Source organism: Xenia sp. Carnegie-2017, unplaced genomic scaffold, assembly GCF_021976095.1.
Source record: "Xenia sp. Carnegie-2017 unplaced genomic scaffold, XeniaSp_v1 HiC_scaffold_19, whole genome shotgun sequence".
NCBI classification, from domain to species: domain Eukaryota; kingdom Metazoa; phylum Cnidaria; class Anthozoa; order Malacalcyonacea; family Xeniidae; genus Xenia; species Xenia sp. Carnegie-2017.
The window spans coordinates 6498753-6520470 of NW_025813481.1; the positions used below are offsets into that span (position 1 = coordinate 6498753).

General features: G+C 35.2%; 5 protein-coding genes and 1 long non-coding RNA gene across 9 annotated transcripts; 2 read left to right on the forward strand and 4 right to left on the reverse strand.

Annotated features, from left to right (window-relative positions):
* Positions 1 to 17: 17 nt before the first annotated feature.
* Positions 18 to 1782, reverse strand: LOC124439276 (telomere length and silencing protein 1 homolog). 2 transcript variants are annotated; one of them, XM_046989501.1, is made up of 4 exons: positions 1708 to 1782; positions 974 to 1425; positions 630 to 898; positions 18 to 523 (listed from the first exon to the last, which is right to left on the reverse strand). In XM_046989501.1, exons 2-4 carry the CDS (start codon positions 1387 to 1389, stop codon positions 282 to 284), a joined length of 927 nt encoding a protein of 308 aa, XP_046845457.1. In that variant the 5' UTR covers positions 1390 to 1425; positions 1708 to 1782; the 3' UTR covers positions 18 to 281. The 2 variants fall into 2 exon arrangements, with proteins under 2 accessions (XP_046845457.1, XP_046845456.1); XM_046989500.1 differs by lacking the exon at positions 1708 to 1782 and having other exon boundaries at positions 974 to 1691.
* Positions 1615 to 2574, forward strand: LOC124439277. The gene is made up of 2 exons (XM_046989502.1): positions 1615 to 2148; positions 2220 to 2574. Exons 1-2 carry the CDS (start codon positions 1650 to 1652, stop codon positions 2255 to 2257), a joined length of 537 nt encoding a protein of 178 aa, XP_046845458.1. The 5' UTR covers positions 1615 to 1649; the 3' UTR covers positions 2258 to 2574.
* Positions 2320 to 20978, reverse strand: LOC124439272 (transcriptional protein SWT1-like). 2 transcript variants are annotated; one of them, XM_046989497.1, is made up of 22 exons: positions 20968 to 20978; positions 9780 to 9984; positions 7165 to 8462; positions 6735 to 6776; positions 6610 to 6657; positions 6455 to 6539; positions 6307 to 6368; positions 6089 to 6223; positions 5195 to 5276; positions 5032 to 5120; positions 4863 to 4926; positions 4649 to 4701; positions 4441 to 4535; positions 4304 to 4366; positions 4151 to 4239; positions 3994 to 4075; positions 3713 to 3869; positions 3512 to 3624; positions 3070 to 3216; positions 2913 to 3000; positions 2771 to 2838; positions 2320 to 2705 (listed from the first exon to the last, which is right to left on the reverse strand). In XM_046989497.1, exons 3-22 carry the CDS (start codon positions 8230 to 8232, stop codon positions 2627 to 2629), a joined length of 2709 nt encoding a protein of 902 aa, XP_046845453.1. In that variant the 5' UTR covers positions 8233 to 8462; positions 9780 to 9984; positions 20968 to 20978; the 3' UTR covers positions 2320 to 2626. The 2 variants fall into 2 exon arrangements, with proteins under 2 accessions (XP_046845453.1, XP_046845452.1); XM_046989496.1 differs by lacking the exon at positions 20968 to 20978 and having other exon boundaries at positions 9780 to 10100.
* On the reverse strand, positions 10532 to 17937 carry LOC124439271. Of its 2 annotated transcripts, none has more exons than XM_046989495.1 (16): positions 17336 to 17937; positions 16698 to 16925; positions 16123 to 16355; positions 15788 to 16045; positions 15078 to 15381; positions 14901 to 14984; positions 14757 to 14813; positions 13804 to 14683; positions 13537 to 13720; positions 13328 to 13434; positions 13037 to 13148; positions 12812 to 12963; positions 12518 to 12644; positions 12369 to 12442; positions 11557 to 12289; positions 10532 to 11478 (listed from the first exon to the last, which is right to left on the reverse strand). In XM_046989495.1, the coding sequence occupies exons 1-16, from the start codon at positions 17823 to 17825 to the stop codon at positions 10753 to 10755; spliced, it is 4749 nt and encodes a 1582-aa protein (XP_046845451.1). In that variant the 5' UTR covers positions 17826 to 17937; the 3' UTR covers positions 10532 to 10752. The 2 variants fall into 2 exon arrangements, with proteins under 2 accessions (XP_046845451.1, XP_046845450.1); XM_046989494.1 differs by having other exon boundaries at positions 13804 to 14686; positions 17336 to 17936.
* On the forward strand, positions 15996 to 16693 carry LOC124439280. Its single transcript, XR_006946337.1, has 2 exons — positions 15996 to 16073; positions 16202 to 16693. It is a non-coding gene; the product is annotated as an uncharacterized LOC124439280 (long non-coding RNA).
* Positions 18583 to 21668, reverse strand: LOC124439275 (cilia- and flagella-associated protein 157-like). The gene is given in 9 exon segments (XM_046989499.1): positions 18583 to 18933; positions 19028 to 19199; positions 19565 to 19773; positions 19843 to 19980; positions 20131 to 20210; positions 20213 to 20273; positions 20356 to 20623; positions 20807 to 21074; positions 21265 to 21668. Coding segments are annotated over 9 exon segments (1632 nt in total). The 5' UTR covers positions 21575 to 21668; the 3' UTR covers positions 18583 to 18807.
* Positions 21669 to 21718: the final 50 nt, after the last annotated feature.

Consider the following 21718-nt stretch of genomic DNA (forward strand, 5'->3'; position numbering starts at 1 on the left):
CATCCATTGCTCAAAACTAAGTATTGTCACTTCTGTGTTTATATTTAACATCATTACATAAATGAAAATCACCGACTATACAACATGATAAAAAATTATTTGCATTTGACCAAAATAGAAAGACAATTAAGGATTTCAAGCAAAGAAATGATTGCACAAAGTCAAATATTCATTACCAATTGTTGAAACTCCCCCCATTAAAATCTTCACAAATGATGGCAATTGTGCTAGAACATTTGACCAAAAAAACAAATTTATTTACATTTCACAAAATACCTTCACTACCGATATCTCCAGGAATCTTGAGTCCTATTTTTGAATTTCTCAAAAAAGAAATCGTCTGAAGCTTTATCATGTTGTTTACCACCCTTTTTGTAGCTATTTGTACCATCTTCACCATCAATACCCACACCAAGACTTTCAGCTGTTACTGTTGGTCCTTGTGGTTTACTTTCTTCATGCTCCTTAGCTTGCTTTTGCATTTTTTTCTTCTCTGCTTCAATTGATTTCCGTTCATCATAAACTACACAAATTAAAACTCATTATTTTCGATAGCTGACTAAAAGGATTAGCGTTCACCTTTCTTTCTTTCTCTGACAGATTTTTTTGTGCCAAAAAATATCACTTACATCGATTATGTTGCATGAAATCCACAGCAACATTGGTTGGAACCATAATAGAAGGTCCTTCACTACATTTATTGCGTTGCTTTTCAATCATTTTCATCTTGGCTTCCTCAGTAGCCTCAATGTTACGTATTTTTGCCTGGATTCCAAGATTGACTTCAGGTATTCCTGAGAGCATTTGGTTTGACAACATCTCTTCGGACTGCTTTAGTTGTGATTTGACTTTAAGTTTGTCAGGCAATTCAAATAAAGCATCCTCCTTTGACTTAACTCTGAAAACAACCAAAAGCATTCATTGAAATATGAAGATAGGAAAACACAAGATTTTCCAAGCCTATACAACATACTTCACTGCCTTTACATCTTCATCACATTCGCCACTTCTTGCTTTCATTTTATCTTCAATATATTTCAACATATGTGTATCCTCATCTCGCCTGTTCGTTTCGACAGCAAAACTACTACCAAGAGATATCGACCTTTCTTTTTCTTCACCTTCTCTATCTCGATCTCTGTCCTTAATCATGTCCATATCTAACATGCCTCCTGTTTTGCTTTTGTAAGGATCAGCGACATCAGTTTTATCTCTTTCGGGCAAACTTTCCCCTAAAGCGAGCTCAGTGGCACTCAGACCCTTCTGTCTTTTACGAAGTTTTTGAATTTCTTTACGAGTCTCCAGGCTCTCCAAACTATCATTCTCGTGGTCAATGTCTCCTTCTTCTTCTTCTATGTCTCGTCGTCTTCTGTAGTTTCGTTTGCCCATTTTTTTTATTGAAAAAGTGTCTTGAAGACAAGCTGTCTAGGATAAAAATACAAATAAATATTCTTAACATGAATCTTTTTGGATCTTGATGGATAGATTTGTTTGAAAAGTAGGAAGCTACGGGGAACTAAAAGGATCGTAGAACCGCTGTGCAATCACATGGCAATCATATATGACAGCGGTCTCCCGTGTCAAGGAGGAATACTTCAAATAATTAAAATTGTGAAGAGAATGCATTGCAAACAGAAGCAACTAACAAAATGTCAAGTGAATCCGAGGAAAATTCTGTAACCTCGGTTGAGAAAAGTTCAGAGAAACCTAATGCTCTATCATTTTTCACTGCAAATGACGACGATTCATCGTCTGAGTCAGATAACGAATGTGATAAACACGACTTTCATAAAGAACCAATAACAACTCCTGAAACTTGTATTGCTGTTGCAGACAATAAACTGCCTTCTCCAAGTACACTATTTGCAACTGTAGGAAAGCCAAAGTTTTTGGAGACTGCATTAAAACCAAATGAAGTTGACTGGAATTCGATTTCTAGGCGTTTTGAACCATTGTACGAGTACTCTAGTGTTTCTTGTCCAGCAGAATCTGTTGATTTAGAGTCAGAAGAGAGAAATGAAGCCAGTATTTCTGGGGCACCAATAAAATATAAAACTGAAATTAGTGAAACTAAAAGGCATTTGTTCTTGCATGGTAAACGATCTGCTGATCTTACAGATAATGTGGATGTACATTTAGCAGATAAAGGTGATGTTTGAAACTTGAACAGCAGTATCGTATTAAAATCTGCTGGTTATAATGAATTTTTTAATCTTTAGATGTTTTAATCAGCGAGAAGAAGAAGAAAACATCTTGAAGAAAAATTGGGAAGACATAAAGTGTCCCAATATATTAGTTTTGTCAATAAAATGAACACAATTTGGCAGTCATATCTTTTTAATAACAAAAATAGACAAATTAAATAACTCTTGTATATTATAAAAACATAAACTGTCACACATATTCTTGTGTCTTTTCTACTTCATATTGAAAAAATATTTTGTAGTAATTCATACTTGACCCTATTGTCGATAACAAGTGAAACCCACAACGAAAAAAACATGTATAATTAACTTACAATTGAAACACAAACTGTCAATGAACAATAACAATAAACAAAGAAAGAGACCACCATATAGTATACTTGTGTCGTTTGGCCTTTTTACATCAAATTTTGATAGCAAAATCAAGAAATGAAAGTGACACAATTTTGCAGCATTGTGGAAGCTTGATCAAGTTGGGCGAGCCCTTGAACAAGTGACTTTCTATAAATAGCACATGTTTTAATATCTATGAAATTCATATGAAGACATCATTCGTAACCACTAACCTCATTGAAACATCTTCACAGAACGCGTAAATTTTTTCTGCAGTAGAATTATTGTCTCTAGACAATATCTGAAAATAACGTTCTAATTGTTAAATAATCAACGTTCTAATCATTCTTTATTCAAGAAAAAAATGCAACAAACCTCTTTGAGAAAAATCGAAATTGCTTGTTCCAACTGCGTGAACAAATTCTTATTCAAGGAGATTTTCTCCCAAGGATCACGTAAAATGCTAAAAAAGGCAATTCACCAACAGTTTAATACTTCATAATGGAACAAATATTACGAAGAAATTGCTCACTTCTGAATGCATTCAACCAAATTGATGAGTTTCGGACACAAAACGTACAAAAAAGAAACAGCTTCTTCTTTTGAAGCTTCTGGGTAATTTTCACGAATACCCTCAGTGATTGTGTTAGGAAATCCAAGAGCATTGAATATCTGAGTACTAGAAAGAAAGAGACGCAAGCATTATTAAAGAAAATATATATTTGGTTCAGTTGAGTATTTCAAGGTACTAAATGTTGTGTATTGAAGAGGCGTAGCTAGAGGGGGGCGCCGGGGTACATATGTCCCCGGCGCCAAGGTACAGGGGCGCCAAAATGAGGCTTACAAAATTTTTACAACAAGGGAAAAAAACCGGTCACAAGCAAGATCGCAGCAGCGGGCAAACACAGGGTAGTTTGCCCCGGGCGCAAAATACCCTGGCTACGCCTCTGGTGTATTGTAAAATTTTGTTCTACCTGAATTGTGTAACTGCACTCCATATTAAATTAAATGTATTCACTACATCGTCATGAGTGGACTTTGTACTAGCACCACATAATTCTTCGTTATTTGTTGTATTGGAGCTCCCCTGTGTTAGGAATAGATATAATCAAACCATCTTAGCAGAAAAAATAACGCAGCAAAATCCATTTTGTTTTCATCTTCTTAAGACTTACGCGATAAGCATCGTCGGTGATATTATTGGATAAAGTGGAATATGTGAGACATTTCGCTTGATCTCCACTATTTCCTGACATATTTGCTTCATATTGTTGACATTTCTTGACGAGGACGGTAACCGCAGCAAGACATTTAGGTATTGCTTCATCGTAACTTAAAAAAGAGGAATAATTCGTGGAAACACAATCCTGGTGTTTCACAATAAACATGGACTATGGCCGCAGACTTTTGTGTCTTTGGCCGCAATATGATGCATGTTTCACTGTTCAATACTAACTTGGAGTGATAGGAAAAACATTGAAAAAGCTCTAATGCTAATTTTAGCATTTCAGAGCAAAACTGTAAGGAACTGGCAGTTCCTAGAAAAATTAATCGATGACATAATTGAGACAAATGAACGTGAATATGACATTGTATAAAAATGAACGTTATACCTTTCCTGTCGTCAAATTTTTGTCGAAGTTCCTCAATGATTTTCTTTTTATCTCGCTTTAAAATATGTCCAAAGACTGCAATCCAATGCCTGGAAAATACAATTTAGTATTTTCGTAGATGTCGGCTGTGGAAATAACACATTTTTTACTTACTTGTCTAATAATTGCAAGACATCTATCAACGTCCACGGAGGTTTAATGAACGTAATCTCTTCCCTGGATAGAAAAATGATGGAAAAAATATATTTAAATCACGCTTGATTTAGTTAGAAATGTTGTAAAAATCTCACCATAAATCATCATAGGCTTTTCTCATTTCACTTTCAATGATGTACGATAAACCTTCACGTAAAATAATTTGCAGTTCACACAATATATCGTCTGCCTATGAAACCAATAAACATGTTTGAATACAAGCCAACGACATACCACACGTAAAGAAAACATCGTTGAGATGAACGTGAAACGTTTGATTATAAAACAACGTAAAATGTAAACCTTTTGTCGTTGTCTTGCTTTGTCTTCTTCAATGACAAGTTGTGCGTTGTACTCTGTAAAGCACAATGATAAAAAAAACTATGGAATGAATCAAAACAACATAAAACATTTACAATAATTGACGATAAAAATAAAAAACATTATTATAATAGCCTTTGCTACAACTCCACGAACATGGCAGACATGAAAACCAGAAAATATTCAATTAATGTACCTTCGTTGTGTTGTTTGACAATCACTGTACACTGGAAGAGATTTTTTAAGCCAGGAAGCAATTTCTTAAATGAAATAAAAACACGTCTGTTGAAATTTTAAGTTTATTACAATACGTTAAACAAAGTGTAGAGATATGTTAAGGTAGAACACAACGTTCAGAGACATACTTCATAATTAAATGCCTTTATTCCATTCATAATTGCTTTGTTACACAGATTCACATCGTTGGAAAATAAAACACAACAACCATTTTTTGCTAAAGGTGGAACAAAAGCAAACGCGATACAAGATCATTTCATTAGCTATGTAACAAGACTCCCAAACTCTCACCTCTCTCTTTAAACAACAAACAACACTGCAGTATTTTGTCATCGTTAGTTTCTTCTGCTAAGGTCCCAACAGGCTCAGCAGCCTATATGAATTTAGACAATGAAGAAATCGCGATGACGACATAAGTAAACACGAAATGTTCTTTCCCTTTTTCTATGGACGTAAGAAAATCAATAATTGGAGGAAAGGGGGCCTTATATTCATTAATATATGAGATGCAGTGTTAAGCTCCTTTGAAATTGTAAGTGTCTATGAAACGAAAATTTTCTTATCTGAGTTGTGCTTTTATTGAAGAGATATTTCAAAATGACAATGGACATTCTAAACGGGTTTATGCATGTCACTTTTAATTCTTGAGATATTGAGGTTCTTGCTTTGTGCGATTTATCTAACTTGTGACGTCACATTGCATAATGGCACTAGAATTGCCAGGTCTATTTACCGATACTTTAATTTACAAGGACAGAGTTCACTTCATCGTGACGTGGTTAATGGTAAAAAATGTTGCCTACTAGCATCAACCTAAAGTTGTCAGGAAACTGAAGAGTATTTGAAACATTGTGGGAACTCATTAAGCAATATGACGTCACAAGTTGGATAAATTGGAAACAACAAAAACGTCAAAATCACGAGAATAAAAAGAGTTATGCACTAACTGTTTTAGAAAGTACACTGCCATTTCAAAAGTTCTGGTCATTGCAAACATTATTTAACTTGCAAAATTTTCGTTTCACAATTTCGTTTCAAACTTTAATGGTTAAAAATAATTATATATTAATAGATGTAATGAAGTAAAATTTTAGACAACACGGCCCTTCGAAAAATGTAGAAATTGAATAGGCCACCGTGTATAAACATTTTCAAATACAAATACGAATACAAATACATAGCTACCTCTTTGATTGTTTGACCTCGTACTCTTGGATCTTCCTTTTGAAAGCAGCAATTGAGAAATTTGATGGAAATTCGAGCTAGAAAATCCACTCTGTTCGACTTGTCACCACTTTCGTGACATTTCCATCGATTTTCCTGCAAAAATGAAAAACGAACACGTTGCTGTAACATGTCAATGTTTAGACTGTTTTCAAGATCATAGCTCCATTTTTCTTTACCTTAAGAGAATCCAGTTCTTGAATGACAATCCAGGGAATCACCAAAATCGGCATACCAATCCCTATAACATCAACGAAGAGCATAACTAAAGAAAGAAAACACGACAAACAACATTGAGTCTGTACTTTAGAAACATCACCAAACTACCTGGTATAGGATAGTCTTTCAATTCAACGACAAATTTTAGATGTGACAGTAAGACATTAGTGTCAAGAACAATATATAAAGACCCCTATAAACAGTAAAATAATCCATTAAGTTAAGCTGTTAATTAAGCAAGATGATATTGAATAAAGGAAAACCTCAAAACTGCCATTTGAGTAACAAAGATCCATATCATTATTTTGGATCTAATAAAAAGATAAAAAAGGTTTATCTTTTTCACGACAACGAAGATATTGGCAAAAGAGAAAATAATCTTTTTTACCTTACTAGGTCTAACAACCATATTATTTCTCATTTCTTTTAACTAAAAAAAAATTTTACACGAGCTTTGAAAAAATTTTTCTTCTCACACACAACTAGGAGCGTTGCAAAGCTTTACATATTATTTCTCGTCTAAGCAACTAATACAGCTACCATTCCATGGCCTAAAAAGGCCTTGCTACCTAGAGCAGGCTAAACTAGACAGTCTTGAATACTATAATAGATATGTCTATAGTGTTCCATCCGGGTATGCAGGAAAGACTCTTCTCAAGCTGTGCGGATGCAACAACGTGCGCTTAATATAACCTACACCACCCGCGGCGACAGTGATTCATTATCGGGCTCCCAGGAGTGTGGGAGAACATTTTCAGCCTTTTTCGTTTCTTAATCAGGGAAAAATAATACTATTGATCATTGAACCAAATACCTACCTCCTGTACAATTTCCTTTGCAAAATTCTCTGCATTATCAATGTCCATATCAACGACGTCACTCGTCGACAAAGGTATTGAAACGTCACTACTGACACATTCATCCATCGATATGACGTCATCTCTAACTGATGTGACGTCATTCAAACCATGTTTGACAGCGCTAGATTGCGATGACGAAGCAACATTTCCCTGACTAAAATCAACATCATTTTGAAGGGAATGTTCCTGTGAACGTCTCCAAGTATTTCCATGATATCGTTTAGGATTTTCCGTAGAAATTAAACTTTTCGCAGCCGAATCACTCTTTTCACGTGGTACGGCGTTACCGCTCTTCGATATGTTTCTCTTTGGTATCAATGTTGTCGTGTCCTGATTGGCTAATGCAACTCTACTACTATCACTTTGAATAATTTTTACGCTGTTGTTGTTGAGTTGATACATAATCTTCCTTGTTTTTTGTTGCATTTTTTGATTTACCGGTAACGTGTTTACTTGTAACAATATTGTAGGGTACATAGCGAGTTTTGCACAAACAGAAGTGTGACCTCGTAATAACATATCTTTCGTAGAAGTTTCGCACTTTGAAGTATCCAAAGTAGTTGATGGAACTCGAGCACACGTGACAGCTTCTGGTTTTTGCTTTGCTTCAGTTTTGGAGCAATCCGACGATTTCACACTAGAGTTTGCAGGACATACATTCGCCTGGATCGTTGGTACAGGATGATCTTTAAAATCAATCTTTGACGTATCTGCAAGCCATGCGATAATGCGATCACTTGAATCGGATAATCCGCTATCACTATCTTCTCCTAAACTTATAGAGCTTGAAAATGATTTGAGTTTAGGTAATGCAATATCTATCGTCGGATTTAAAATTTTCTCTGATGAAGATACTGTCAGCTTTGATTCATCTGTACCATGTTTTAATAAGTTGGATGGTTTAGAGTTCTTACTTGAAAAAGTCTTTGCGAGAAAATTACTGGTGCTGTCTCGACTATATTTTGTAGATTTCTGACCTTTCGCGTTCAATTCGTTCGTTGCATTTTTCCCTTTTGATTTTTCCATTGTGTTGAGCTTTGCCGACGTTTTCTGAGGAGGATCACGTTCTTTGATAGGGATTTTCAATTTTTCACTGACGGAGGACTTTGAAGGCACAACATTACTTTTTTCCTCGTTGCCTTCCGAATTCTTTTATCATTTATCTTATGCTCCCCTTTCAAATAATCCACCATTGATTCACATCTTGCCTGGTTAGATTCGTTTGTTTTTCGTTTTACCGTCGTTCCTTCTTTATCCTAATAAAAAAGTTATTATCGCGAGAAATAAGTAAAAAGTAAACCCCGTAAACTTGTCACACAAACACCGTGTTTTTCATTGGCCCGAATTATACTTGAGAGGCATCAACCATCCAGTGTGCGAATTAACGGTGTGCAATGTGCAATTTGCACATCGTTTTAGCTAAAATGAAAACAATCACTTTTTCAAACGATGTGCAAAAATCAGCGGTTTTAACGAAAAACACTGTCGTAAATCATGAATTTGTTTACGTTTAAAAATATTAATTTAGCAATTAGCGCTATATAATAATTAACGTAATATCGATTTGATTATGCCTCTAAAGAAACACTTTTGTCAAAAAACTTGCACATCGTTTTTTCTGAACTCATTCGCACACTGCAACCATCTGGACGAATTTTGACAAGCAAAACATAGTTTATCTTCAAATCCATTTGTGTGTAAATACAGGCACACTTACGAATCATCTGTTAAGACAAATTAGCTGAATAGTATTGCACAGGTTTTTTGTCGTGATGCATCATTAATCTGTGAGAATAAATACAGAATGTGAATGACAATGCCAACTTTGTCTAGATGTAGTTCATGTAGATAGATCATCTCAACAGATGATCCGCCTCTAGTATAAATAGGGTCATTATGGATCAATCTAAATATCCTAGATTGGTGTGAAGTGCTAGCTAGATGCAAAATGTAAAATGTTGGAAAATGGAGAAGATTAGAAATGTGCTAAAAGATGTTGCAGTTTGTTTTATGTCTTCACAAATTTCATCATTTCACGGATTTCAATGTGAAATGAAAAAATTTTGTTAAATTTAATGTTTGATCGTGAAGACTTGAGAAAATTCAACAAGTCTCTTTATTTGGAAAAGCTGGTACTTTGTACTTGTATATGGTCTAGAGTGAAAGCATTTACTTTTCAGATCAACTTTGATGCACGGCGACTTAAATCATCTGATTTTATATACCAGATACCACTGCCTGAGATGTTGTACATGCAAAAATTTTTCCAACATTATACTATATTGTTCAAATGCTTTGCTTCTTCTCAGGCAGAATGTTTGAAAGTTGTTTGCAATAATCATTTAAACAGAATCAGATGAAAAAAATCACATCACACATATTTCAAAAAACTTCGAAATTAATTGTAGAAAATGGCACAAAGTTTTACAGTTCCAATGTGATTCGGCCATTTTGAATTTGAGAATTGAATTTGAGCCTTTATTCAGTATGACAGTCTCATATTGCTTCTATTTTTCATCTAAGCACCTCTATTTTCCCACTAAATTAATAAATATGACAACAAGATATCTTACTTTCTTTCCATCAGCATTTGGATGATTCCATTGAGTTTTTTTAGTGATGTCGTTGAAGTAATACAGTCGATTTGATTTCTGTGAATAAAACACCTTCCAATTTGCTGGCAAACCTTTAGCTGCTTCCTTTAAGTCTCTCTGTGACATTGCTTTCTAAAAATATAAAGTACAACAAAACAAGTGCAACAACAAGATTAAAGAACATCTTATCATCATGTACGACACTTTGCTGTAGAGTGTGGAATAGATTAAAAACCAACATCGTGGGTTGATAATGAAGGAATGTAAACATTGCAGAGGTGGAATTTGTCAATTTGAATATGAAAATAAGTTTTAAACGCCCCGTTAGTAACATTAAAATTTGAATGACAATAACCTCAACAAAATGATTTTTTGATTTATTATTACGCGTATACAATAAACTAAATAACAAATTTCTTGAAGACACAAGAATGTCACCTGTTTCTCGTCAAAGCATCATAACGGCAATAAACCAGGCTCCAAAAAAATTGCTTTCATTACAAATATTTTATATATAAAAGACTGTTAGTTTGACTGCCATGTTACATTTCACTCGTGGACTACACGAAAACTCACGCAAGACACCAGAGAGGGAATGGGGGATCATCAGGGGACACTCCAAAGGGTAACCAACTAATTGTAAAGTATAGGTGAAGCCTATACCGATATTTACGATGGCGAGAACAATTTTACAATTTTGAAGGGCTTAAGAACAAACCAGTAAAACAAACGAAGATTAAGACATGTCATTTCTCAAATTGATATTTACAAATCACTTGGGAAAGCAGTACACTATGTATTTTACTTATAAATATTTATAATTAATGTATTCTTTATATACACCAATCATCTTTTCGCATTTTCATAGGGCTCCCAGTTCTTAAAAAATCAACAAAAATTTAAACAACCACAAAACACATTGTCTCAAAAAATACTAAAATATTTAGTGCGTTTACAAGTCGACAGAACGATCCTTACGAGGCTTGTGGCCATTACGTTTAGTGTGGACACGTGACTTATTGGATTTCACAATTGACGACTGTCTGCGAACCTTTTTCTTACGTTGAGTATGACTAGTGCTATCATTATGAATGCTTTGTTCCTTTATATTAGACTCAACGAAGGCTTTATTAAGATCTGTTGAAGAATCGTCAGGATAATCACTAGTGTCTAACACGGTTTTACCATTACTAGAGGATTTAGCAATTCTTTGCGATCTACGTAAAGGTTTTGTATCAGTTGTAGTTGCTGTGTGGTTATTTTTCTCATAATCTTCGTAGTTTGTCTGTCCAAATTCTGAGTACTTTGCAGATCGAGATAAATCCCTCCTTGTACCTAAATGACCGTTCTTATCAACTGAAGTATCTCTGGATAGTTGCTTATCTTTATTGGTTTGATTTCGTGTTTTTCTTTTCGTTTCAACCACTGACTCCTCGGTTGACATTCCCTTTGATTTAGATCGTGCAAACTCTTCACGACGACGGCTTGTTGCGTTCGACTTTACCGAAGCACGATTCTTTTTGGATTGCTTGTTATTTTTCTTCGATTCATGATCGTAAATTACTTGTGGTGGCTCCAGGACGTCGGCAACGAAATCTAACGTGTCAAACAATTCATCAAGTTCAGTGGGTTGCTTTCTCAACGTGTTATTTTCCCGACCTGATCCTCTGGTTGAGATCTAAAAAATAAAAATCAACATAGCACCATCTTTGTCAATAACTACATCTAACACGTACGTTTGAGTAACTCTAAATACCTGTTCATTGGAGGATTGTTTCATGGGAACACTAGAGGATTTGGAATCCTGCTCCGATGATTCAGACTGGGATACAACTGGATTTGACTTCACAGGATCCTCCAAAGTCCCCGTGATCTCGTTCTCTTCCTTTAAGGGAGGAAGACTTGTGGTATCTTCAGGTACTTCTGGGATTATATTGGTTTCATCAAGAACATCCCCAAAACGTTGTCGGACATTTCCAATCAAATGATCATGAGAAGTCGTCGTTACATCTTGTTGATTTTTTGGTAAATTTTGATCTTCTTTGAATAATAATGTTTCACTAAAGTTATCTACTTCAAATTTATTGCCTTGGCCTTTGTTAACATCCTGGGCATGAGTTGATTCATCCAAATAGTGAGAAGGATTTAATGCTTTGCCACCATTCGCCAAACGATATGACGCATCCAGATAAGCACTCGGATTCATGATTTGTGATGTACGTTTTCCTGCAGCATTATTGACGTAATTACTTACCTCGTGTGTTACGTCATCGTCTGGTGGTAATATGGCTGCAACGTTTTGTTCAGAGGCAGTTTCAGAGAATCCCATGCCAGAGTCAGAGCCAGATATGGAACCAGCGTCCTCTTGGGCAAACTCGACTTTTTCCTGGAAAGTTATATCGCTCAAACGTCGACGTTTTACGACACTATCCGAAAAGTGAGCGGCTTGGGTCATTGTCGAATCAGTAACTTGCTCGTCCCATAATTTTCTATAAGATTATAATATTACCAGAAATTTTAAGCAACTTCCAATAAAGAAAAATCAAAGTAAATTTATCACATTTGCACCTGTAGTTTTGCATAAGAATTCTAATTGGCTCGTGAGGAGTCTTCGTTTTAGGAAACACAATAAAACTACGAAACTAAAACAACAATATGCTGCAGGCTAGTGTTTGAAAACAACATTACTCCGTCATAAATATTACTGAGAAACAAACCTCCATCCAACCGCTGACGATCATAAATAATTTGGCTTCGTTAACATTCCAAACGAGCGATCGAAATAATTGACCTTCTGACCATATTCTTCGAGGAGTTTCATCATCTGGGTCCTTTGATATACATCTACAAATAATGTATCCACAAACAGAACAACTTGAGCACTGGATAGAATAATATAATACATGGACAAACGTTTAAATCGAGGCAAATATCTCTAAACAACCTATAAACTTGTGACTAGGCTAGATGCAGCAACTAAACCAAAAGGTTTTTTGATTAGTAGTTTTTACCTGAATATATTCAACATCATCTTCATAGTTCCTTTCAAATCGGCAAAGTTGTATGAGTTTGTAAGAATATTTATGGCATGATCGAGAGCTGTAGGAATATCACCATGATTCCAAGGTGTCATTTCTTCAATGCTCGGACGAGAGAATACTTGCTGTAAATGCGTAAACAATAAATATTCTGTAGTAAATTATTTTATAAGTGATCTTTTACGAAATCGGATTTACCCTTGGTAAGGTGTTTGTCTTCTTTGAGGTACCATCAAAGGTTTTCTTGACATTGTTTCGTGCAGTAGCGAAAGTGAAGTGTCTTCTGATAGGCTTCAGATTTCCATCCACACTAAATGAAACAGTTCCAATAATAAAATTTTTCCATCCACACTAAATGAAACAGTTCCAATAATAAAAATTTTCCATCCACACTAAATGAAACAGTTCCAATAATAAAAATCTCCTCATTACACCATAATATGCATTACCGGAAAACATTTACATTGAAAGTACTTATTAATGACCAACCTGTCCAAATCCTTGCTCAAATCTCTTCTTGTGCGTTTATTTGTGGTACTTGCTGAGTTTAAAAGAGCTATTTTTTCTTGTACGCTTACTTTGCTGCTAGCAAGAATCTTAACCAATAAAGAAAACTGCAATAATACCGATATCAAATACAATACAAATAATTATCAAACACGTGATGGTCAGGAAGAAAGCACGTGTAAGATGATTACCTTATCACGTTGTGAACCATAACGCGTGTTCTGGGAATCAATAGCAAGTGGTGTAGTTAATGCAACCATTGCAGCTAAACCAGCAGCTGCAGTAACAGCTCCACCTTTGCCATAATTTGAACGCTCTCTGTCTGGTGTCAAAGTCTTCAACAATGGCTCTGTTCTCATTGCAGCTGGCGAGAGACTGTAACGGAAAACATAACGTTTAATGAAACATATTTTACCCGTAAAGATATAGCAATTTCTCAACTTTCAGTTTCATCATACTTGTTAATTTCTCGAGTTGTAGTGTCAAACTTCATTCGCTTGATTTCTTTTTCCTTCCCAGGTTCTTCTCCTTTAACTCTCGTCTTTCTTTCTTTGTCTAATGTTGATGTTCGTTGCATTTTAGGAACATCAATGTCCATCGAGCTTGGAGGAACAACACCATTGTTTGCAGTTTTAAAAGAACCAGAGCCATTGTTCATAACAGCCTGTGTTGGTTTACGAAATGAGTAAGGTGATCGTTTCGCTGACGACTCAGAACCAATCTGCTCTCTTAATACTCTGTTGTTGCTGTTTTCAACAACAGGCATCTTTCTAAGATTCTTGAGTTCAGGAGATGCTGTTGTCTTATTGAATGTAATACCTCCACTTGGTTTAGTTATCTTATCATTAACATGTTTACGATCCGTTGTAACTTCCTGTGTTGTCCGCGACGTGATCTTCTTGGTACTTTTCTTTCGCGTCATATTTTTCTCAGGATAGGATTTTTCGTCCTTTTCAGTGGACGAACTCGATTGAAGTTTTGTTTTAGTCCCGCGGAACAAATTCCATCTTGTTGTTGATCGCTGTTTCATTAAGACACTGTTGTTTTGATTTTCTTCCCTCTCCGTATTCCTAGTTGGAGCAACCTTTTTACCTTCCTTGATTGTATCCATGTTAATTTGGCTGGTGATAGCGTCACGTGACTTAGCTCGGTCCAGTTTTCTTTGACGCGCACCACGCAGTTCTTTTTCATCTCCTGATTCCGACGATTGACTGCCCATCTTCTTCAACTTATCCTTCTTATTTGTTGGAATACCGCTGGCCGTCAATTCACTGTCCGTGTCGCGGCTTTTACTTCGATTTAATTTCTTCTTCGCTGACTTTTTGCGGTTTGTTTTTTCTGCTAAAGAAAACGATAACGGGTTTATTGACGACTAAAAATGATTCGACAATTAATTAAAATAAAATCACACCTTTTTTGTTATCATCTAGAGCACGATCAGAGCTTGATTTTCGTTGTCTGGTCTTTTCTAAACGTATCGATTATATGAACCAAAACATTATGGAGAAGTTCAAATACATAAACGTAAAATGTGACATAGTAAAGTTTCTCAAACCTTTCTTATCCTCCAAGTTATCAGAACTTGATTTTCTTTGTTTTTTCTTTAATTTACCAGTGCTCATGCGACGTTTAGTGTTCTCTGAAAATAAAACGCAGCAGCATTTCCAGAAACAGTAAATATACAAAGTTCACATAAAAAGCCTTTCCATAAAAACTTTAAAAATTATCCTACCAATGATAGATGAAGCAAGCCTAAAGTCGGCACTGACAGGGTCGTCCGTATCATACAGATGATAAACTTCTTTCACTTTATTCATATTTCGATCAAGATAACGAGTGAAGGGATTGATCGTGTAGCTGTCAAATTTCTTGTTAAGATTATCCGTAGTTGTCGCCGAGAGAAGTTTGTAGACGTTTTCTCGTTCACTGAGTATCTGAAGTGGAGGTCGATCCATAGCAAAAGAACGCAACATCCATGCAGTGTCCAATGCCGAGAGAACCCCCCTGGCACAACCAGATCCTGTCGGCCAAAATGGCTAAAATGAAAATATATCTTAATCCGAATCTTCCTTAATCCGAATACTAATTGTAACTATATACGCTAACTTCCGTCATCTAACTTGTAACTATACATCTTGATTAATACACTAACTTCCGTCATCTTGTATATATATTTTAAGCATTTATTTTAAGCATTTAAGTATTTATTCATTAAATCCCCGGAAGAGTGAGCAATCACGAAACAGGCTTGTCGGGATGAATCTGTAGTTTGGTGATTTTTTCTCAACACCACTACACATAAAATGAAAATATATGTACATGCAGTGAGCTGGTGATAAAACAACGCAGGTGTGATTTATGACTTGGATTTCATTAAGAAAAAACTTAAAAAGAGATCGTTATTCTTCGTTATATGAATAACATGATGGAACACATTTCTACCTCGATCAAACTGTCGCCGACTAAAGCCATTAATAATCTATGACCTTTTCTCTCCACTATCCTCGCAGCATGTTCAGCTTTCTTCAGCGATGTGAAATCAAAGACAGCTATATCTGGCGCGTTACGATCGTTAACGACAAACTCAACATTTGTTAACTTTCCTTCCGTGCCAAAGTTTACAGCGTCCAAAGCATATTCAATAAGTCTTTCAGTGTTGACATTACGAGGTGCGAGGAGATCATCTGGTTTTGGGTAGTCCTGATGAAATAACATTGAGTTTAAAGAGGTTTGAAAAGAAACGTTTTTGATAAAGAATTCCCTGAGGTTTTACATACCATTATTAAAGCACCTTTTGCTAACAAACTTCTTTTCACGGCAGTCATCACAAAATAATGTGTTTCTCCTTTGTAATAGACAAAATTTTCCAAACGTACGCCATGCCTACGGTAAAGTTCGTCAAAAAACTGTGGCTTGAAATGGTAAGCAAGTCCACTAACTTCAGGAATGGCTGCCTCTTCTTTCGTTCCATGATTGATTAAGTTGAGAGTTAAACCAATTGCTAAACTGCCTAGATAAAGGATGGGGAAAAAATACAATGATAAGTAATACATTGCAGTTTGGTTCATGTTTGAATACAAAAAAATTAGAAAGAAATTGTTATAGTAATAATTGTTATTTTAGGTCAGTTGTTAACAGTCTAAGAGACAATCAAAGAATTAAAAATGTAATAAATTAAACATAGTTTGTCTTGCTCTGTATTTAACAAAGGTGATTTTAACTGCACATAAATTTTAATCATATGAAAAATTTCAAAACGCTATGCAAATGTAGCAATACAGAAGATGAAAAAATTACTCAAATATAAAGCAATTTTATAACTTCCTTCAATAGAAATATTGACCAAAATCACCTCTCATTTCAATCTGTCTAAAATTAGGAAGAACATTTCTTTTGCCATCAGCCCCAACAACCATATCAATGTCAAGCTGACTTGCAGGATGAAATGGAGGAGAGACTTTACATCTCCATCCCAAATCTGATGTTGGCTCAATCATTTTTTCAAATGTTACTCCTGTATATATCTGAACACCCAAAATCAAGGCTGCCTTCATCAACAAACATTGCAAGATTCGAATTCCTGTAAAAATTATTCCACATGAACTATTAATATAAAAGTTGATGAGAAAAAGAATTTGAAATAAAACCAGGGGAGCAGGGTCGAAACTAGAACGTTAATTGGGGTATATGTTCATATATTCAGGTCTGCCCTGCTGACTTCCTTTGTTTGCCATGAAGAGGTCAATGTGTAATATGAGCCGAAATATTTCGCATTTGCGTGGTGAAATTCAAAATCAAATGATCAAACGTTATAACGATGAATGTATAAAAAACACGTCCTTACACGAATATTCATAAAGAATTAAATATTTGAATAGCAATTTACAGGTACTAAAGTACATGACTTTAACATATGAAATAGCAACGCATATTATTGTTGAATAACACAAAGACTTAGAAATGTTTAATAAAGAATACAAAGCACATTACCTATATGATCTAAAGAACCAGAACAAAATTTCCCATAGAAACGTTTCGCTCCAAGTGAACGAAAATCATGAATTAAAAACGGCCAAAGATGAAGAACGTTATTTCTTGAGAACGAAGTTCGCTTCTCAACAATCATAACTTTAGCACCAAGTAAAGCCACTTCGATGGCTGTACGAAGGCCTATTGGACCAGATCCTATCACAAGAACTTGTATATCTTCACAAATTTTCTGATTACCATACTCCTTATGTTTTGCTCTAGCATCTAGAACTTCCCATAAACTCTTAGACTTCCAGGAGTCCAATTTGGATTTCAACGCTCCGTATAACTCTCTGCCATTTTCTGTATTTTCCGCCCCTATCGAAGCTTTTAGTTTATGAAACGTTAGTAAAATTTCAACTGAATCATTCGCGTTACAGAACTCTTCAAATAAACTTTCGGTCACTTTCGAAGTCGCTCCATTCACAGCTTTTCCTTTAGCCACAACCATTTTAATTATCGTTCAATTCTGTCCATCTTTTCCGCCCGGTCATGAAATAGGAAGTCAACTGTCTGTTCAACTACAGGTACATGACGTCTTGAGAGGCAAGTGTTTTGATTCACGCTTTTAACATTCTTGTTTTAAGTGAATGCGCTCTTGCGTTGAATTTCCACGGCAACCACTGTGAATAACTTGAGCAATTATTTCAAACTTTTCAACAAGGAGTGGATAAACGCACTAATTAATATTTAACAATGATTAATAAACGTTTTGCACAAAGACGTAAATGAAAGTTAATATGATCAGTTAAATTGTTATCATTTTTTTTCAAATTAGCTTGGATAAAATTATTTTGCAAAATATGCCAGAATCGTGAGAGGATGGCGAGGAGGGAGCACGGCGGATTTCCTCTGAGCTTCTCACCCACTTCAACAATATTTGGGTCGACGACAAAAAAATAATGACGTCACACCGCCAGAAGAGGAGATTTTTCTTCGGAGCTTGATCGTTAGCATTGACTTGAAAAATATTATTTAGTAAAAGAATACTTGTACTTTTGAACACGTATCCTTCAATAAGGTTACTCCTTTACTGCAAGCAAAACAACAGCGAGTTCCATATCTTTCATTGTACCCCAAAAATTATTGTCTTCTACCCATAAATACCCCCCATACGAACATTCTGTTCAACAATCCCCGAGGATATGAACTGCCAGTCGAACACTCGTCCAACACAATTTATCCTTAAAATTCATCAATTTTCTTTCTCGTAGCTTCTCTCTGATTGGTGAAATTTGTTTTTCTTGTTTTTTAAGTTTATAAAACTGATAAAAAAAGATGAAGCATAAACATTTTTTTCAGAGTTTTTTTTCGCACAAAGATGTATTACGAAATGCATGCAGTAACGTTTAAACTATACATGCATATACAACTGGATTTTACAACGTGCACACACTTTCGTTATTTACAATTCTGAAATAAAAAATCTCATTTTATCCAACATGACCTTGTAGAACGGACACATGATTCATTCCATGTTGAATTATCGGCTTACTTTGAGTGAAACGTCGCTTTAAAACCTTCTCCTCGTTCAATATTTGACTTTTTACAAACATCGTCTAAAACACATGGTATAAAAAAAACTTTTAACACTAGAGAACAAAAAAATTTTAAAAATACATTATTTTAATTTCTGCAGCTAATGCATTGTACCTTCGGATCATTTAACGTTTGCACGGCAATGGACCTTGTTTGCTTGGAGTCGCTTGTTGATAAATACACAGGAGTAAGCTTGGGTTTATTTCTTGGAACAATGCCTAGGTCACCTAGTTTATAATGCGGAAGTGGTCGGGAAGTTGAAAATAGCCCAACAGGTAGACTTGATCTAAAGATGAAATATAGAAATTAGAACAGATGTGCATATAACAACACTATTACAAGATAATGCCCATTAAATAAATACGACAAGTTTTTTTTTCAAAATAAACATGTTTCAACATCTCATGATGCCATCTGCAGTATAATGTATAATCATATACATATAATATAATCATAATCGTATAAATTGTATCACTGTATCATATCACTATTATATATATTCATCACATGCGTAATATTCTTTATTATACTGAAGATGGCATCGTGAGATGTTGAAACATGTTTACTTTTAAAAACTTGTCGTTTTTACTAAATGCGGATTATCAATACTACTTTTACGCAGTTAAGGTGACATTATTAGAAGACATTTACATTTTCCTTCGACGAACATATTTACTTAAGTCTACACAAGTTTCTGAAGCATCGGTTGGACCAAAATTCTTTGCATGAGGACCAACACCATAGTCTGCCGCACTATTTAGAATATCTAGTAGAATTTGCAGCAAACTCTCTCGTTCTGTGGTCAATTTTTGTTTTAGTTCTTGTGTACTCGTCGTTTCATTTGCAATGTCGCTCTTTATCTGCAAGAAAAGCGAACGGACTTAGTTATGGAAAAAAGTAGCAAGAGAGTTATAAGTGTAGCTACTTACCTTTAAAGAGGATTCCAATGCAAGAGAAGCTTCAGATAATACTTCAATCAAAGCATGCTTGTGTTTCATTGCAACATCACGATCTCTCGTCACCTTTTCAATTTCAATTTCAAAATATTCATTCCTTGAATTACTTTTCTAAAAAAAAAACACGTAGCAGTTAAGGGTGTTGTACACGTCACGAGTGACGTATACGCCCGGATGTTTTATACGTCATACAAGGTGGTGACGTATTTTCGCCCCTTACAAGTTACGATCGCATCATTGTTATGAAGAACATGTTTTAACCTGTAATTCTTCTTTAATACTCCCGATTTGCTGTCGATACAGTTCAATTTCTTCTTTTAAACTCTTTTCTTGTTGACTTTTTCTTCATAATCTAAGATTTTCTCTTCTTGTTCTTTTGCCTTGGCAGTAAGCATACGAATGATCTGCAAAACACCCGTAAATTAGTCGACTGTTCTTGTTAAAGAAACCCCTCAGATTTCCTAAATTGTGAAATCAAATGAAAACCTTTTGATTGCTGGAGTTTTTCTTCGCTAACTCTTTTTCATTAAACTCCAACATATCAATCTGTTGTTTCATTTGTTTTTCCTTTTCATGAAGTTGATCATTTTCTTCAATGAGTTCCATGGTCTTGTCGGACATCTTCGACAGCTGTGCGTTGATCGAAACATTCTCTCTAATCGTTCTCTTTGTCGTTTCTGCCATTTGCTTATTTGAAACTTTTCTAAACTCCGCAGCAACTTGGTTCACACGAAGAATCATCTCTTTCTTCAGTCTAAGGTAAAGAAATATTAGTTATATTTGTCAAATAAATCCTCAAATGTTAAATTGTCGCGTGTTGATTTTGTTAGTGAGTAAAATTATTCTCGTGGTTTACTTGTTCTTCGATGCAAGATTAAAAAACAAAACTATCATCAAAATGACAAGATTCATCTAACGAATATTGCAAAGTTTTTACCTGTCTTTATCGACGACACTTTTTCTCTCAAGATTGTAGATAACGTCCTTGTGTTCCTGTTTGTTATCTTCAAGCTCCTTTTCAAGTTTTGCAAATTTTGCCATCAGATCTTCCTTTTGAACCTTGAATTCTTCAAGCGAGGCAAGTTTACCACCAAGTACCATGTTCTCTGATGTCAATTGATCTTTAACTTCCTGCATTTCAGTTCGTATTGTAGCAAGCTGCACCTCGTACTGGTCTTTTTCTGCATCTTTAGCTTGTTGCAACCCTGAAAAATTGCGATATCTAAGCATATCATTTGAAATAAATCAAACAAGTAATGAATCTTGTTTACTAAATCGTTATCAATTGATTTTGGAGTGTGAAAGAAGAAACATTTGACATGCTGGGTAAAATGACATTCACATCAGCATGTGCTGCCAGTGAAAATTTTAATTTTGAATAGAAATTTTACCAACCGATAAGTCTATCCTGCAAATCAGCACGCTCTTCGCCACGTTGTTCGAGTTGTTTTGTTAGAAAAGAGACAATTTCCTTTTTGTCGTTCACTTGTTGTTCGTACTGCGTCTTAAAGCCATCATTGCTTATCTCCAGTTCGTCGCATTTCTTTTGATAACGAGCGAGCCTTTCTTCGAGATCTCGAATTTGCAGCAAAAAATATTCCTTAGAAAGTTCGCTTAGTTGTTGTGGAACTGCGACGTTAGTGGACGATTTTTTCCCACTTTTCTTTTTCTTGCCACTCTTTTTGCCCTTTTTCTTTGGCGGCATTATTTTTAATCGCCTCTACACACAAATTTCACAACAAATATTGTTTTTTCACGACAAGAAACACAACGAATGACAATAAAATGGCCGAGTTGTTTCCGTTACCATGACAACTCAAAGCTTCATGCATTTGCCCGCAAGCCTTGT